Raw genomic sequence first — 16,526 nt, 5'->3', positions numbered from 1 at the left:
TTCTTAAAAAGGCTTTTCATATGAAAGTGCTCTTGTTTAACACGTTTCCCCCCCTATTATTTCAAATACAGTGCTGTAGTATAAATCTCGGTCACTTGATGTCAGTATAATGACAAATAAAGCGTCCATACATTTTAGAAATGTCCACAAGACCATCCCCTTCCCCTCAGATCAGCACCGGCAGAACCTTTTTACATGCGAGTAGCTCGAAACACAATTTAGCTGTAAAAATACATTGCTGACGAGATTTCTTGGATTGTGATAACGGATGTGGCAGAAGAATTTGACGTTAGTGTGCGGGTGTGACTCGTTGAAAGTTGTTTTTGTTTGAATGTTTTATCATCACGCCATGGAACAAAGACGAAGCCGAACATGCAGAGCGCTTACAAAATGGATTGTGTACATGATGGTTATGGCTCCGTTTTGGAAATGCGCTTCAGGACAATTCAGGTATTCAATCTCCGAGGAAGTTAAAGAAGGAACCGTTGTTGGAAATATCGCCAAGGATTTGGGTCTTGACAAGAGCACACTGAAGCAGAGGGGATACCGCATTGTCTCCGGCTCGACAGAGCCTCATTTTCGCGTAAATCAGGACGATGGTGTCTTGTACGTGAACCGAAAACTCGATCGAGAGGAAATGTGCGACCGAAGCAAGGTTTGTGTTATTGACTTGAAAACCGTGTCAGAAAACCCTCTGGAGGTCCACTATGTCGCAGTGGAGATTCTGGATGTAAATGACCACGCACCAAGCTTCCCTGAAAATGAAATGGTTTTACAGATTTTTGAATCTGCATTGCCTGGAGCAAGATTTCAGCTTCAAGCTGCCCGTGATGCTGACAGTGGTTCATTATCTGTTCAACAGTATAAGTTGAGTCACAACGAACACTTTCGTTTGGAGGTGAAAGATCGTGGTGAAGACCGTAAAACACCTAATTTGGTTCTTCAAAAACCACTTGACAGAGAATCTGTCAAGACACACGAGTTACTCCTGACAGCCTTTGATGGAGGTAAACCTCCAAAATCTGGCAACATGACAATAATAGTTAATGTTTCTGATGTTAATGATAACCCCCGGTGTTCACTCAGGATTCCTATAATGTGCAGCTTCAAGAAAATTCTCCTCTTGGGACAAAAGTGATCCAAGTTAATGCAACAGATCTAGATGAAGGGCCAAATGGTGAGGTTATATATTCATTTGGACGTGACGTTGATGGACGAGTAAGTGCACTTTTTGATTTGAACCAAGTGACTGGAGTCATTACTGTGACACAGGACATAGATTTTGAAGAAAGTGGAAGATATGAAATTGATATTCAGGTATCAGACAAAGGTGCAGCTCCACTGACAACAGATAAAATTGTCATAATCAATATTGTTGACGTCAATGACAACGCACCAGAGATTGAAGTAACATCTTTTTCAAGTGCACTCCCAGAGGATTCAAAACCAGGAACAACAGTAGCGTTGATTAGTGTAAAGGACTCTGATTCTGGTCTCAATGGAAAAGTCATGTGTTACATAAATCAAGATCTCCCTTTTCTTCTCACTCCATCTTTACAAAATAACATGTATTCTCTGGTTACTAAACAGCTTTTGGATCGAGAACAACAGTCACAATACAATGTAGTAATTGTAGCAAAGGATGCAGGTGAGCCATCCTTATCATCAGAGAAAACTATAACAATTGATGTGTCAGATGTGAATGATAACAGTCCAGAGTTCTCACACAGTCCATATACTTTCTACATAACTGAGAATAACAATCCAGGAGCAGCTATTTTTTCGGTGACAGCCCGAGACAATGATGAGGGGAGTAATGCTGTTATTTCATATATGATCTCAAGAGATAGAGGAGAAAATCTGCTGACTTCATTTCTTAACGTCAACTCCGAAAATGGAGATATTTTGGCGCTGAAAAGTTTTGACTTTGAAATGTTGAAAACTTTCCAGTTCCAAGTTGTTGCCACAGATTCTGGAGCTCCGTCTCTCAGCACCAACGTCACAGTCAACGTGTTCATTCTGGATCAGAACGACAACGCTCCAGTCATCCTGTATCCACTCAGCTCCAATGGATCCGCTGAAGGTGTGGAGGAGATTCCCCGCAATGTCAACGCAGGACACTTGGTCACCAAAGTCAGAGCCTATGATGCTGATATAGGATATAACGGCTGGTTGCTCTTCTCATTACAGGAACTCACTGACCACAGTCTCTTTGCTTTGGACCGATATACAGGACAGATCAGAACACTTCGCTCATTCACAGAGACAGACGAGGCTGAACACAAACTGGTCATACTGGTCAAAGACAATGGAAACGTTTCCCTCTCAGCAACAGCTACTGTCATTGTCAAACTTGTGGAGCCCAAAGAGGCTTTTGCAGCGTCTGATGTCAAAAGTGCAGCAAAAGTTGATGAAGATGACAATGTGACATTTTATCTGATGATAACTTTGGGATCAGTTTCTGTACTTTTCCTCATCAGCATCATCGTTCTGATTGCAATGCAGTGCTCCAAATCCACAGACTATACTTCCAAATATCTGCAAGAGACTAATTATGATGGAACACTGTGTCACAGCATCCAGTACAGATCTGGAGACAAACGCTACATGTTAGTTGGACCCAGAATGAGTATCGGATCTACTATAGTTCCTGGAAGTCATGCAAATACTCTGGTGCTCCCTGACAGGAGGAGGGCATCTGAAGAGGTAAGGCATTGAAAACAAAATTTTGTCAAGGCATATTTATCTTTTCCTTTCTGCTGAAGGTCTCTGTCTCCTTACTCCTCTAAAAGCTTTTGCACATCATGTGGTTTTCCAATATATCCCAATTGGTTTGTTTGAATTCTGTGTACTTTGTGTCATTATAATACAAAATGTTGTTTTCATAGTAAGAGATGTGGGAAAAGGCAAGCTGTGGGCGATGGCTGGGCTGTTCTGTCTTTGTCACTCTGTGCTCCCTGTTACATCACCACTGTTGATTTGTCTTCTTTTTGCTTTTAACTGGTTATAGTCTTGATGGATACTTATAAATCTGAAATATATCACAGAGTTCATGCTTTGAAAAGAGAACTGTCTTTGCCTCTGACTGTCATCGCTGTCTTTGGTGCTGAAATGGAACATGAATATTTCCTTGCAAAACAGCAGAATTAGTCTCGATTGAAGAATTTGTTGGCTGTTGGATCTCAGAAAGTTCCAGCTTGTAACATACAACTGATATAAATATGAAGAACTTGCAGTGTTTATTTTGAGTTGTTTCAGCAGTATGGTTGAAGTCATATCCTTAGTATCAGACTATTTTGGTTATTTCCAGGAATGCCTGTGACTACTTGGGGTTGCTGTCCATGGTGCTAAGAGACACCAGCAGTTTAACCGGAGATGCAGATTTAAAACAAAACACAAAATGCTATTATTTTTTAGATGAAATAATAGTTCTTTTGAGAGGTTAGATCCATCAGGGAGAAAACGTTTTATAAGACAAAAATAAAGACAATATGTGCAACAATGTTCAAATTCTTATGCTTCAAGATCCATATCACGTTATGCCTCTGCCACACAGAAAGAAAATTCCCTAAAACGCTATGACAAGAAAAGAAAGAGAAAAAAACTAAAGGGTATTTTCTTCTTCTCAGGATTAACCTCTGGGTGTCACTATTAAATCAGAAAACCTTCAACAATTTTGTCCCTCCCCGAAAGAACCCTTTGTCTGTCATCTCAGCAGTGCAAAGCATTGAACCAAATACACAAGCCGACAAAATCACCTCGATCGCTCTGGAAATACACGACACTTAATGGATTGAATTAATCGTTAGTGATGTAAAGCGGGTCCTGTGAGTCTATGCGCTTTTGAATAACGATGGGGACACACATTACACCTCGGAAAAGGGACTGCTCGTGGTTTGCTTTGGCTCTGCTGTTTTTTATTGGAAGAGAGGCTCTGGCTCAGATACGGTACTCTGTTCCAGAGGAGGTACAAGAAGGAACTGTGGTTGGAAATGTTGCCAAGGATCTTGGCCTTGACATCGCTTCTTTGACGGATCGACGTTTCCGCGTTGTGTCTGGAAGTAAGAACGCAATTTTTGAGGTAAATCAGAATAATGGGGCATTGTACGTCAGCAGTCATATTGACAGAGAGGAGCTCTGTGAGGGCAGCGGTGCTTGTCTGGTGGAGCTAAAGATCCTTGTGGAAAATCCGTTGGAAATACATTATGTGGTGGTAGAAATTACTGATGTCAATGACCACTCTCCTAGTTTTCCTGAAAACGAACAGAGATTTGAAATCGGGGAACAAACACTACCAGGAAGGCGATTCCAGTTGCACACTGCTCACGATCCCGATGCAGGAATTAATTCTATTCGTACATACACGTTAACGTCAAATGAACACTTTGAAATAAATCTCCGTCAAAGTGATACGGGAAAGATACCATTTTTAGTGCTGAAGAAACCGTTAGATAGAGAACAAAAGAACAAACACACGCTGCTGGTTACAGCAGTCGATGGAGGTAAACCTCCCAGATCAGGAACACTGAATGTGTCTATTATTGTTCTTGATACTAATGATAATCGCCCAATATTTAGTCAGGAGATTTATCAAATCTCAATAAAAGAAAACATTCCTGTTGGCACTTCAGTGTTTAAAATGAATGCGACTGATCTCGATGAGGACACTAATGGAGAAGTAGAATACAGCCTTGGAAAAACTCTGAGGCGGAAAGTTTATGATATTTTTAAACTGGACAAATTAACAGGAGAAATTATAGTAAAGGGAATGGTGGACTTTGAGGAAAACGACTTATATGAACTGGACGTTGAGGCATCAGATAAAGGAACACCTCCATTAACGGGTGAATGTAGAGTAATTATAAAAATTACAGATGTTAACGATAATCCACCAGAAATAGAAATTACATCGTTGTCAAACACAGTTTCTGAAGACTCTAAACCTGGGACAGTTATTTCATTACTTAGTGTAACAGATAAAGACTCCGGTGTGAACGCAAAAATCACCTCAACCATAACCAATGAAGTGCCTTTTGAGTTGAAGCCATCATATAAAGAAAACACATATTCAATTGTCAATAAAGGATTTTTGGATCGAGAGCAGGCGTCTCATTATGAAATAACAATTAAAGCCACAGACTGTGGTGAGCCTCCTTTGTCTACGTTTAAAACTGTCAACATTCAGATATCAGATGTAAATGACAACAGTCCACAATTCTCACAAAACTCACTGCAGTTTTACCTGCTAGAAAATAATGTTGCTGGAGCTTCAATATTCTCTGTCAGTGCAACAGACAAAGATTTTAATGACAATGCAGCTATTTCATATCATATTGTGAGAGACGGGAGCCAAAATGACATAATGTCGTTTGTAAATGTCAATTCAGAAAACGGACATATCACAGCACTGAAAAGTTTTGACTTTGAAACACTGAAAACTTTCCAGTTCCAAGTTGTTGCCACAGATTCTGGAGCTCCGCCTCTCAGCACCAACGTCACAGTCAACGTGTTCATTCTGGATCAGAACGACAACGCTCCAGTCATCCTGTATCCACTCAGCTCCAACGGATCTGCTGAAGGTGTGGAGGAGATTCCCAGAAATGTCAACGCAGGACACTTGGTCACCAAAGTCAGAGCCTATGATGCTGATATAGGATATAACGGCTGGCTGCTCTTCTCACTGCAGGAACTCACTGACCACAGTCTCTTTGCTTTGGACCGATATACAGGACAGATCAGAACACTTCGCTCATTCACAGAGACAGACGAGGCTGAACACAAACTGGTCATACTGGTCAAAGACAATGGAAACGTTTCACTCTCAGCAACAGCTACTGTCATTGTCAAACTTGTGGAGCCCAAAGAGGCTTTTGCAGCGTCTGATGTCAAAAGTGCAGCAAAAGTAGATGAAGATGACAATGTGACATTTTATCTGATGATAACTTTGGGATCAGTTTCAGTGCTTTTTCTCATCAGCATCATCGTTCTGATTGCAATGCAGTGCTCCAGATCCACAGACTATATTTCCAAATATCTACAAGAGACTAATTATGATGGGACACTGTGTCACAGCATCCAGTACAGATCTGGAGACAAACGCTACATGTTAGTTGGACCCAGAATGAGTATAGGATCTACTATAGTTCCTGGAAGTCATGCAAATACACTAGTGCTACCTGACAGGAGGAGGGCATCTGAAGAGGTAAGACTTTACAAAGTTTCTTTTAAATTGTTTACCTGTTATGTCTCCGTGCACAGAGAGCAGCTCAAACAATTGCTCATAAAAGCCAAATGTGTTCTTATAGTCAAGAGTAAGACATTGTACACAAATCTGATCAAAGTTGTTTGAGTTGTCTTTTAGTTTTAAAGCCTCAGTAAGAGAGAGCTGGGTTACATAAAGAGCGACATAACAACTTGTGCTGAAAACTGATTAACTGTGTTCAAGGAAATACGTCGGCTTCATGTATGTGTCACGTGGGTCTCTGTTTATTCCAACCTCGAACCGATAACTGACTTAAAAGCTTGGAGATGCGGCAGTGTTTCTAGTAAACTGAGCACTATGCAGTGATTTTGTTGTTCATTTAATAATCTTTGTGAGTTGAGAGAAGGACTATGCCTATGGAGCTGAAAGGAAGCAACATACCAACAGAATTACACTGTTAAAGACCATTATGAATGTCATTCCATTAAATTTTCCTGAATTGATCAGTTGCTATACATAAGCTTTTACAAAGTGCAGAACATCCAGAACATCCGTCTGTCTGATCTTTAAACTTGATCAGAGAAAGGGAGGATGACATCATAGAAAATAGAGCGATTTTGAAAAAAAAAAAAAAAAAACTCCATTGGATTTTTGAAGGTATATACATTTCTTTAAAAGTGGTTTTTACCCATAGCAAGTACCTCTGGGTGTCACTATTAGATCAGAAAACCACAGACCACTCTGTCCCTCCCCTTTTAAAGCTTTTGTTTCCGACTGAACAGGACAAATTAGGTTTTCGATTCATGCACGACTGTCGGCGGCCGTTTATCGTGTTGCAAATATGCCAGATTCAGCGGTATTCACATGAATTGTTTGTCGAAGTAACGGGCAACTGTGTGTGTCTGTATTGCTGGATTAAGATGGGGAACGCTACAAAAGCTCGAACGAGGAACTGCTACTGGTTTGCTTTTCATTTGGCGTTACAGCTGCTTTTCGGGAAACTGGCTTTTGCTCAGATACGGTACACTGTTCCAGAGGAGGTGAAAGACGGAACTGTTGTTGGAAATGTTGCGAGAGATCTGGGACTTGACTTCACCTCCTTGACTGATCGACGTTTTCGAGTTGTGTCTGGGAGTAAGGAGGCCTTTTTTGAGGTAAACCAGGACAATGGGGCTCTATATGTGCACAGGAAAATCGACAGAGAGGAGCTCTGTCAAGGAAGTGGTGCATGCCTGATGGAGCTGAAAATTCTTGTTGAAAATCCTCTAGAAATGCATCATATTGTTGTAGAAATTACTGATGTCAATGATCATTCCCCGAGTTTTCCTGAAAAACAGCAAATGTTTGAAATAGCAGAGCATACGCTACCAGGAAGAAAATTCCAGCTGCACACTGCTCGCGATCCAGATGCTGGAATTAATTCTATTCGTACCTACACCTTAACGGCAAACGATCACTTTGAAATAGATATCCGTCAAAGCGATGAGGATAAAATTCCATTTTTAGTGCTGAAGAAGTCCTTAGACAGAGAACAAAGACGCAAACATTCACTTGTGGTTACAGCAGTCGATGGAGGCAAACCTCCCAGATCAGGGGCATTAAATGTTTCTGTTATTGTTCTTGACAGTAATGATAATCGCCCAATATTTAGTAAGGAGATTTACGAAATTACAATACAAGAAAACGTTCCAGTTGGCACGACAATATTTCAAATGAATGCGACAGATCCAGATGAAGACACGAATGGGGAAGTAGAATACAGCCTTGGAAAAACATTGAGGCGAAAAGTTTATGATATATTTGAGTTGGACAAATTAACAGGAAAAATCATAGTAAAGGGGGCAGTGGACTATGAAGAAAACGACGTTTATAAACTCGATGTTGAGGCATCTGACAAAGGAACACCTCCATTGACCAGTGAGTGTCGACTCATTATTAAAATTGAAGACGTCAATGACAATGCACCAGAAATAGAAATCACATCACTGTCAAACACAGTGGCTGAAGACTCTAAACCTGGGACAGTTATTTCACTACTCAGTGTAACAGACAAAGATTCTGGAGTCAATGGAAAAATTATTTTAAGCCTAACCTCAGAAGGCCCTTTTGAGTTGAAGCCATCATATAAAGAAAATATATATTCAATTGTCACTAAAGGATTTTTAGATCGAGAGCAAGTGTCTCATTATGAAATAATAATTCAAGCCACAGACTGTGGTGAGCCTCCTTTATCCACTTTCAAAACTTTCAACATTCAAATATCAGATGTAAATGACAACAGTCCACAATTCTCAAAGAATCCATTACATTTTTACCTGTCAGAAAATAATGCTGCTGGATCGTCAATATTCTCTGTAAGCGCAACGGATAAAGATGTGAATGACAACGCAGTTATTTCATATCATATTGTGAGAGAAGGGAGCCAAAATGACATATTGTCCTTCCTCAACGTGAACTCTGAAAATGGACACATCACAGCTCTGAAAAGTTTTGACTTTGAGACACTGAAAACGTTCCAGTTCCAAGTTGTTGCCACAGATTCTGGAGCTCCGTCTCTCAGCACCAACGTCACAGTCAACGTGTTCATTCTGGATCAGAACGACAACGCTCCAGTCATCCTGTATCCACTCAGCTCCAACGGATCTGCTGAAGGTGTGGAGGAGATTCCCCGAAATGTCAACGCAGGACACTTGGTCACCAAAGTCAGAGCCTATGATGCTGATATAGGATATAACGGCTGGTTGCTCTTCTCACTGCAGGAACTCACTGACCACAGTCTCTTTGCTTTGGACCGATATACAGGACAGATCAGAACACTTCGCTCGTTCACAGAGACAGACGAGGCTGAACACAAACTGGTCATACTGGTCAAAGACAACGGAAACGTTTCACTCTCAGCAACAGCTACTGTCACTGTCAGACTTGTGGAGCCCAAAGAGGCTTTTGCAGCGTCTGATGTCAAAAGTGCAGCAAAAGTAGATGAAGATGACAATGTGACATTTTATCTGATGATTACTTTGGGATCAGTTTCTGTGCTTTTTCTCATCAGCATCATCGTGCTGATTGCAATGCAGTGCTCCAAATCCACAGACTATACTTCCAAATATCTGCAAGAGACTAATTATGATGGGACACTGTGTCACAGCATCCAGTACAGATCTGGAGACAAACGCTACATGTTAGTTGGACCCAGAATGAGTATAGGATCTACTATAGTTCCTGGAAGCCATGCAAACACTCTAGTGCTCCCTGACAGGAGGAGGGCATCTGAAGAGGTAAGGCATATTTGTGAAAATTTGACTTGCTTTCATTAGCAGTGTAATATATTTATTTGTTTATTCATTAGTTTCGTCCCTGTACATAGCCTGTGTGTTATGGTATGTTTATCATCATTCTATAGAAGGAAACTTGAGCCTGCAGTTTAAGTTACAATTTTGATCATACTTAACATCCTGTTCAGCATAGTTGTAACTACAACACATACAAATGTTCTAGTGATGCCTGACTTTGAGGAGACCAATTGCAGAAGCAAATATTTAACAATGCAGTGCTTCAAAACATGACTGCAACATGTCTAATTCACTTAGTGTACATACTTGGACTAACATTATGTCCAGAAACTCTTCATGGAATGTCCATCAACAACCGAATTTCACAAACATCAGATGATGTAGTGTGACAGCATCTGCTTGGACGTGTGTCACAGTTTCGTTGTTTTGTTTTTGCTATAGTTATTTATATACTCAGAGGACCAGTATACTCATATCTCAGTTTGATATAACAGATAACCTGTACAACTTTTTATGGCAATGTCTGAGCACTGATTTGCCAATTAAATTTCCAGTCCACTCCTACCGGTAATAGTCGTTGCTTTTATGGCTGCATTTATGGGAGAATCTTCCATACCAGCCTGATAACTGAGTGCATTTGAAAAACTCTGTCAATGGTTCTGAAGGACAATGGCTTTACTGTTTGCAAGCTAAATACATGTTCGAGAAAAGTTGTGAGCAGTAATATTTTTCTTTCTCGTAGTTTAAATTAAACAGTGGGAGACTGAAATGTTAGCATTAATTTTAAAAAAAAAAGAGTTATTGGTGAAATTTCGAGCAAAATTACGCAGCACACGTTCACACAACTTGAAATAGTATACGGTGCTGTCCTCTTGGTGTCACTGTAACATAACAAGTCCAAAAAAAACAAAACAAACATCGACCCTCCCTTGGCAAAGCTTTTGTTTGGCGTTTTCCAGCAGATGATGCATTTAACGTAATAACGGGAGTCGTGTGAGACCGTGTGGTGATCGAATCCAGAAATTTAAGTGGTTACAACAGACTCGGGTGTCCATGTGTGGTTGGAAAACCATGGAGAGCGAGAGGCAATTTCGATCCACAAACTGCTGTCGGTTCGCTTTTTCTTTGATTCTGCTGATGATTTTCGGGAAGCAGGTTCTGGCTGAATTGAGGTACTCTGTTCCAGAGGAGGTAAAAGAGGGAACTGTCGTTGGAAATGTTGCAAAGGATCTTGGTCTGGATAAAAGCTCTTTGATTGATCGACGGTTCCGTGTTGTGTCGGGATCGAAGGACGCGTTTTTCGAGGTAAATGCGGACAATGGAGCCTTGCAGGTCCGTAAAAAAATCGACAGAGAGGAGCTGTGCCATGGCAGTGGTTTATGCCTGATGGAGCTAAAAATTCTGGTAGAAAACCCGCTGGAAATGCACCATATTGTTGTAGAGATTACTGATGTCAATGATCATTCCCCCAGCTTTTCTGAAAAGGAGCAGAAATTTGAAATTGCTGAACATACACCTCCGGGAACACGATTCGAACTGCACGCGGCCCGTGATCCTGATGCTGGACTTAACTCCATCCGTACATATATAATAATGACAAACGATCACTTTGATATAGAAATTAGTCAAAGTGATGAGGAAAAAATACCATTTTTAGTGTTGAAGAAGTCCTTAGACAGAGAGCAAAAGAATAAACATTTGCTATTTGTAACAGCAGTTGATGGAGCTAAACCTCCAAAATCAGGGACACTGAACGTTTCTATTATTGTTCTTGATGTTAATGATAATCGTCCAACATTCAGTCAAGAAGTTTACCAAATTGAGATACAAGAAGACATTTCTGTTGGTACAACTCTTACAAGAGTGAATGCAATAGATCCAGATGAAGGGACAAATGGAGAAATAGAGTACAGCCTCAGCAAAACACTATCTCGAAAAGTATACCAGATATTTGAACTGGATAGTGTAACTGGACAAATTAAGCTGAAAGCAACATTGGATTTTGAGGATTCAGATATTTACAGACTAGACGTTCAAGCATCTGATAAAGGTCAACCTCCATTTTCAGGAAGGTGTAGAATAATCATAAAGATAAAAGATGTCAATGATAATGCACCAGAAATAGAAGTCACATCATTGTCAAATACAGTGTCTGAAGATTCAAAGCCTGGAACAGTTATTTCACTGATCAGTGTAACAGATAAAGACTCTGGTGTCAATGGTAAAATAATTTCACACATAACCAATGAAGTTCCTTTTGAATTAAAACCTTCCTATAAAGAAAATATATATTCTGTGGTCACAAAGGATTTTTGGATCGAGAAAAGGTTCCACAATATGAAATAACAATAAAAGCCACAGACTGTGGCGAGCCTCCTCTATCTACTGTTAAACGTCTTACTATTCAGTTATCAGATGTAAATGACAACAGTCCACAGTTTTCCCAAAGTCCGTTATACTTTTATCTGGTAGAAAATAATGTTGCTGGAGCTTCAATATTCTCTGTCAGTGCAAAAGACAATGATGTGAATGAAAATGCAGCTATTTCATATCATATCGTTAGAGAACATGAAGTAACCTCCTTCCTTAATGTGAACTGTGATAGTGGACAAATCACAGCACTGAAAAGTTTTGACTTTGAGACGCTGAAAACGTTCCAGTTCCAAGTTGTTGCCACAGATTCTGGAGCTCCGTCTCTCAGCACCAATGTCACAGTCAACGTGTTCATTCTGGATCAGAACGACAACGCTCCAGTCATCCTGTATCCACTCAGCTCCAACGGATCTGCTGAAGGTGTGGAGGAGATTCCCCGAAATGTCAACGCAGGACACTTGGTCACCAAAGTCAGAGCCTATGACGCTGATATAGGATATAACGGCTGGTTGCTCTTCTCACTGCAGGAACTCACTGACCACAGTCTCTTTGCTTTGGACCGATATACAGGACAGATCAGAACACTTCGCTCATTCACAGAGACAGACGAGGCTGAACACAAATTGGTCATACTGGTCAAAGACAATGGAAACGTTTCACTCTCAGCAACAGCTACTGTCATCGTCAAACTTGTGGAGCCCAAAGAGGCTTTTGCAGCGTCTGATGTCAAAAGTGCAGCAAAAGTAGATGAGGATGACAATGTGACATTTTATCTAATGATTACTTTGGGATCAGTTTCTGTGCTTTTTCTCATCAGCATCATCGTTCTGATTGCAATGCAGTGCTCCAAATCCACAGACTATACTTCCAAATATCTGCAAGAGACTAATTATGATGGGACACTGTGTCACAGCATCCAGTACAGATCTGGAGACAAACGCTACATGTTAGTTGGACCCAGAATGAGTATAGGATCTACTATAGTTCCTGGCAGTCATGCAAATACTCTGGTGCTCCCTGACAGGAGGAAGGCATCCGAAGAGGTAAGATCCACAATTTAACTCCCTCTCCTGTAAGTTTTATAGTAAAATTTAACGTTCTTAAAATCAGCTCTGATCTATATATAATTTTCATGCTCACGAGTTCGACTGTTGTGCGTCTATCACAATTTGTTGTACAATTTTATGGCTTTTATTTGAATGATCATACAGATTAAAGCCACGACAAAGCTATCGTGACTGGCTTGTTGTATGACAACTATTTTTTATGAGATAATTACAACTGGAAGAAATCATTTTCAAACATTTATGACATACCTCCTTCGCATAAACCTTTCAGCAGGTTGATCTGGTTTTGGTGATTTTGTGAAAATGATGACACTAGATTGCAACCAGTGTGACAGGGAATTATAGTCAAGGGCAACTGGTTTACATCACTGGGACTTACTGAAATGCTTCGGTATCAACCTAAATTATTTGGCTCACAGCTTCAGATATCTGAGGCCTGTAAAGCGGCAGGTGGCTTTAAGAGCTCGTGATTTCTATATAACTTCCCAATCAATCACATCATCATGTCTGTGTCACAGTAAATCTTTTACCTCCATTTTGAACCCGTTTTATCTCATCATATGCTCTAAAAGTGCGCTGCTTGAGTGCAGGCTGTTGCTGTCTGTGGTGCTGAAATTTACTTCGGCTCGTCCCTCTCATTTTTCTTTGGTAAAACGCAGCACCGTAATTTTAATGATGGCAACAACAGGTCATGTGAGGAAACAGTGTCTTCATGGATTGTGTACTAAATGAAACTGTATGAACATCGTTTGTTCATCTGTGCTTGTACAGTCTTACAGTAGGAGTTTGCTTTTTCTCGTTCTTAAAAACACTTTTCATATGAAAGTGCACTGGTTTAACACGTGTTTCCCCCCTATTATTTCAAATACAGTGCTGTAGTATAAATCTCGGTCACTTGATGTCAGTATAATGACAAATAAAGCGTCCATACATTTTAGAAATGTCCACAAGACCATCCCCTTCCCCTCATATCAGCACCGGGTGAACATTTGTACATGCGAGCAGCTCGAAACACAATTTAGCTGTAAAAAATATATCGCTGACGAGATTTCTTGGATTGTGATAAGGGATGTGGCGGAGGAATTTGACGTTAGTGTGCGGGTGTGACTCGTTGAAAGTTGTTTTTGTTTGAATGTTTTATCATCACGCCATGGATCAAAGACGAAGCCGAACATGCAGAGCGCTTACAAAATGGATTGTGTACATGATGGTTATGGCTCCGTTTTGGAAATGCGCTTCAGGACAATTCAGGTATTCAATCTCTGAGGAAGTTAAAGAAGGAACCGTTGTTGGAAATATCGTCAAGGATTTGGGTCTTGATAAGAGCACACTGAAACAGAGGGTGTACCGCATTGTCTCCGGCTCGGCAGAGCCTCATTTTCGCGTAAATCAGGACGATGGTGTCTTGTACGTGAACCGAAAACTCGACCGAGAAGAAATGTGCGATCGAAGCAAGGTTTGTGTTATCGACTTGAAAACGGTGCTAGAAAACCCTCTGGAGGTCCACTATGTCGCAGTGGAGATTCTGGATGTAAATGACCATGCACCAAGCTTCCCTGAACACGAAAAGATTTTAGAGATTTCCGAGTCTGCATTGCCTGGAGCAAGATTTCAGTTAAAAGCTGCACGTGATGCTGACAGTGGTTCATTATCTGTTCAACAGTATAAGCTGAGTCACAACGAACACTTTCGTTTGGAGGTGAAAGATCGTGGCGAAGACCGTAAAACACCTAATTTGGTTCTTCAGAAGCCACTTGACAGAGAATCTGTCAAGACACATGAGTTACTCCTGACAGCCTTTGATGGAGGTAAACCTCTAAAATCTGGCAACATGACAATAATAGTTAATGTTTCTGATGTTAATGATAACCCCCCGGTGTTCACTCAGGATTCATATAATGTGCAGCTCAAAGAAAATTCTCCCCTTGGCACTACTGTGATTCAAGTTAATGCAACAGATCTGGATGAAGGGTCGAATGGTGAGGTTGTATATTCATTTGGAAATGACGTGGATGCACAAGCAAGTGCACTTTTTGATTTGAACCAAGTGACTGGAGTCATTACTGTGGCAGGGGGCATAAATTTTGAAGAAAGTGGAAGATATGAAATTGATATTCAGGCATCAGACAAAGGTGCAGCTCCACTGACAACAGATAAAATTGTCATAATCAATATTGTTGACGTCAATGACAACGCACCAGAGATTGAAGTAACATCTTTTTCAAGTGCACTCCCAGAGGATTCAAAACCAGGAACAACGGTGGCGTTGATTAGTGTAAAGGACTCTGATTCTGGTCTCAATGGAAAAGTCATGTGTTACATAAATCAAGATCTCCCTTTTCTTCTCACTCCATCTTTACAAAATGACATGTATTCTCTGGTAACTAAACGGCTTTTGGATCGAGAACAACAGTCACAATACAATGTAGTAATTGTAGCAAAGGATGCAGGTGAGCCATCCTTATCATCAGAGAAAACTATAACAATTGATGTGTCAGATGTGAATGATAACAGTCCAGAGTTCTCACACAGTCCATATGCTTTCTACATAACTGAGAATAACAATCCAGGAGCAGCTATTTTTTCAGTGACAGCCCGAGATAATGATGAGGGTAGTAATGCTGTTATTTCATATATGATCTCAAGAGATAGAGGAGAAAAACTGCTGACTTCATTTCTTAACGTAAACTCCGAAAATGGAGATATTTTGGCACTGAAAAGTTTTGACTTTGAAATGTTGAAAACTTTCCAGTTCCAAGTTGTTGCCACAGATTCTGGAGCTCCGTCTCTCAGCACCAACGTCACAGTCAACGTGTTCATTCTGGATCAGAACGACAACGCTCCAGTCATCCTGTATCCACTCAGCTCCAACGGATCTGCTGAAGGTGTGGAGGAGATTCCCCGAAATGTCAACGCAGGACACTTGGTCACCAAAGTCAGAGCCTATGATGCTGATATGGGATATAACGGCTGGCTGCTCTTCTCACTGCAGGAACTCACTGACCACAGTCTCTTCGGTTTGGACCGATATACAGGACAGATCAGAACACTTCGCTCATTCACAGAGACAGACGAGGCTGAACACAAACTGGTCATACTGGTCAAAGACAACGGAAACGTTTCACTCTCAGCAACAGCTACTGTCATTGTCAAACTTGTGGAGCCCAAAGAGGCTTTTGCAGCGTCTGATGTCAAAAGTGCAGCAAAAGTTGATGAAGATGACAGTCTGACATTTTATCTGATGATAACTTTGGGATCAGTTTCTGTACTTTTCCTCATCAGCATCATCGTGCTGATTGCAATGCAGTGCTCCAAATCCACAGACTATACTTCCAAATATCTGCAAGAGACTAATTATGATGGAACACTGTGTCACAGCATCCAGTACAGATCTGGAGACAAACGCTACATGTTAGTTGGACCCAGAATGAGTATAGGATCTACTATAGTTCCTGGCAGTCATGCAAACACTCTAGTGCTCCCTGACAGGAGGAGGGCATCTGAGGAGGTAAGAGCATTTCTACAGTAGCTGACTATGATGTATGTTTTCTATAAGGTAAAGGAAAAAAACACACTTTGATAAGGCTTACTGAT

General features: G+C 40.7%; 5 protein-coding genes across 5 annotated transcripts in view; all 5 read left to right on the top strand.

Annotated features, from left to right (window-relative positions):
* LOC127535800 (protocadherin alpha-8-like) overlaps positions 1-5,697 on the top strand; it is a 47,024-nt gene extending 41,327 nt beyond the window's left edge. The window contains exons 3-5 of the mRNA XM_051954651.1: positions 1,951-2,083; positions 5,466-5,579; positions 5,687-5,697. Of these exons, the coding sequence (XP_051810611.1) occupies positions 1,951-2,083; positions 5,466-5,579; positions 5,687-5,697 (258 nt within the window). The remainder of the gene's footprint in view (positions 1-1,950; positions 2,084-5,465; positions 5,580-5,686) is intronic.
* The window catches only part of pcdh2aa1 (protocadherin 2 alpha a 1), a 57,795-nt gene extending 48,181 nt beyond the window's left edge, over positions 1-9,614 (top strand). Inside the window, exons 2-3 of the mRNA XM_051954711.1 lie at positions 8,855-9,477; positions 9,606-9,614. Of these exons, the coding sequence (XP_051810671.1) occupies positions 8,855-9,477; positions 9,606-9,614 (632 nt within the window). The remainder of the gene's footprint in view (positions 1-8,854; positions 9,478-9,605) is intronic.
* Positions 1,134-8,686, top strand: LOC127535799 (protocadherin beta-5-like). Its single transcript, XM_051954650.1, has 3 exons — positions 1,134-2,083; positions 5,580-6,202; positions 8,681-8,686. The coding sequence occupies exons 1-3, from the start codon at positions 1,510-1,512 to the stop codon at positions 8,684-8,686; spliced, it is 1,203 nt and encodes a 400-aa protein (XP_051810610.1). The 5' UTR covers positions 1,134-1,509.
* A 383-nt stretch (positions 9,615-9,997) lies between the features above and the next one.
* On the top strand, positions 9,998-11,911 carry LOC127535731 (protocadherin alpha-8-like). Its single transcript, XM_051954337.1, has one exon. The coding sequence runs from the start codon at positions 10,546-10,548 to the stop codon at positions 11,836-11,838; it is 1,293 nt and encodes a 430-aa protein (XP_051810297.1). The 5' UTR covers positions 9,998-10,545; the 3' UTR covers positions 11,839-11,911.
* Positions 11,912-13,747: 1,836 nt separating this feature from the next.
* Positions 13,748-16,476, top strand: LOC127535727 (protocadherin alpha-3-like). The gene has a single exon (XM_051954332.1). The coding sequence runs from the start codon at positions 14,065-14,067 to the stop codon at positions 16,459-16,461; it is 2,397 nt and encodes a 798-aa protein (XP_051810292.1). The 5' UTR covers positions 13,748-14,064; the 3' UTR covers positions 16,462-16,476.
* The last annotated feature ends 50 nt before the right edge of the window (positions 16,477-16,526 follow it).

Source organism: Acanthochromis polyacanthus, chromosome 10, assembly GCF_021347895.1.
Source record: "Acanthochromis polyacanthus isolate Apoly-LR-REF ecotype Palm Island chromosome 10, KAUST_Apoly_ChrSc, whole genome shotgun sequence".
Taxonomy (NCBI): Eukaryota; Metazoa; Chordata; class Actinopteri; family Pomacentridae; genus Acanthochromis; species Acanthochromis polyacanthus.
Note: the sequence above shows the minus strand (reverse complement) of the source record. Positions and strands in the feature narration are given on the sequence as shown.

Excerpts from the sequence above, each read along its gene's own strand:
- LOC127535799 (XM_051954650.1), top strand. The coding sequence starts at position 1,510 with ATGTGTTACATAAATCAAGATCTCCCTTTTCTTCTCACTCCATCTTTA. Across the intron at positions 2,084-5,579 it reads CTCCAATGGATCCGCTGAAG|GTGTGGAGGAGATTCCCAGA; the intron begins GTGTGGAGGAGA and ends GATCTGCTGAAG.
- LOC127535731 (XM_051954337.1), top strand. The coding sequence starts at position 10,546 with ATGTGTGGTTGGAAAACCATGGAGAGCGAGAGGCAATTTCGATCCACA.
- LOC127535727 (XM_051954332.1), top strand. The coding sequence starts at position 14,065 with ATGTTTTATCATCACGCCATGGATCAAAGACGAAGCCGAACATGCAGA.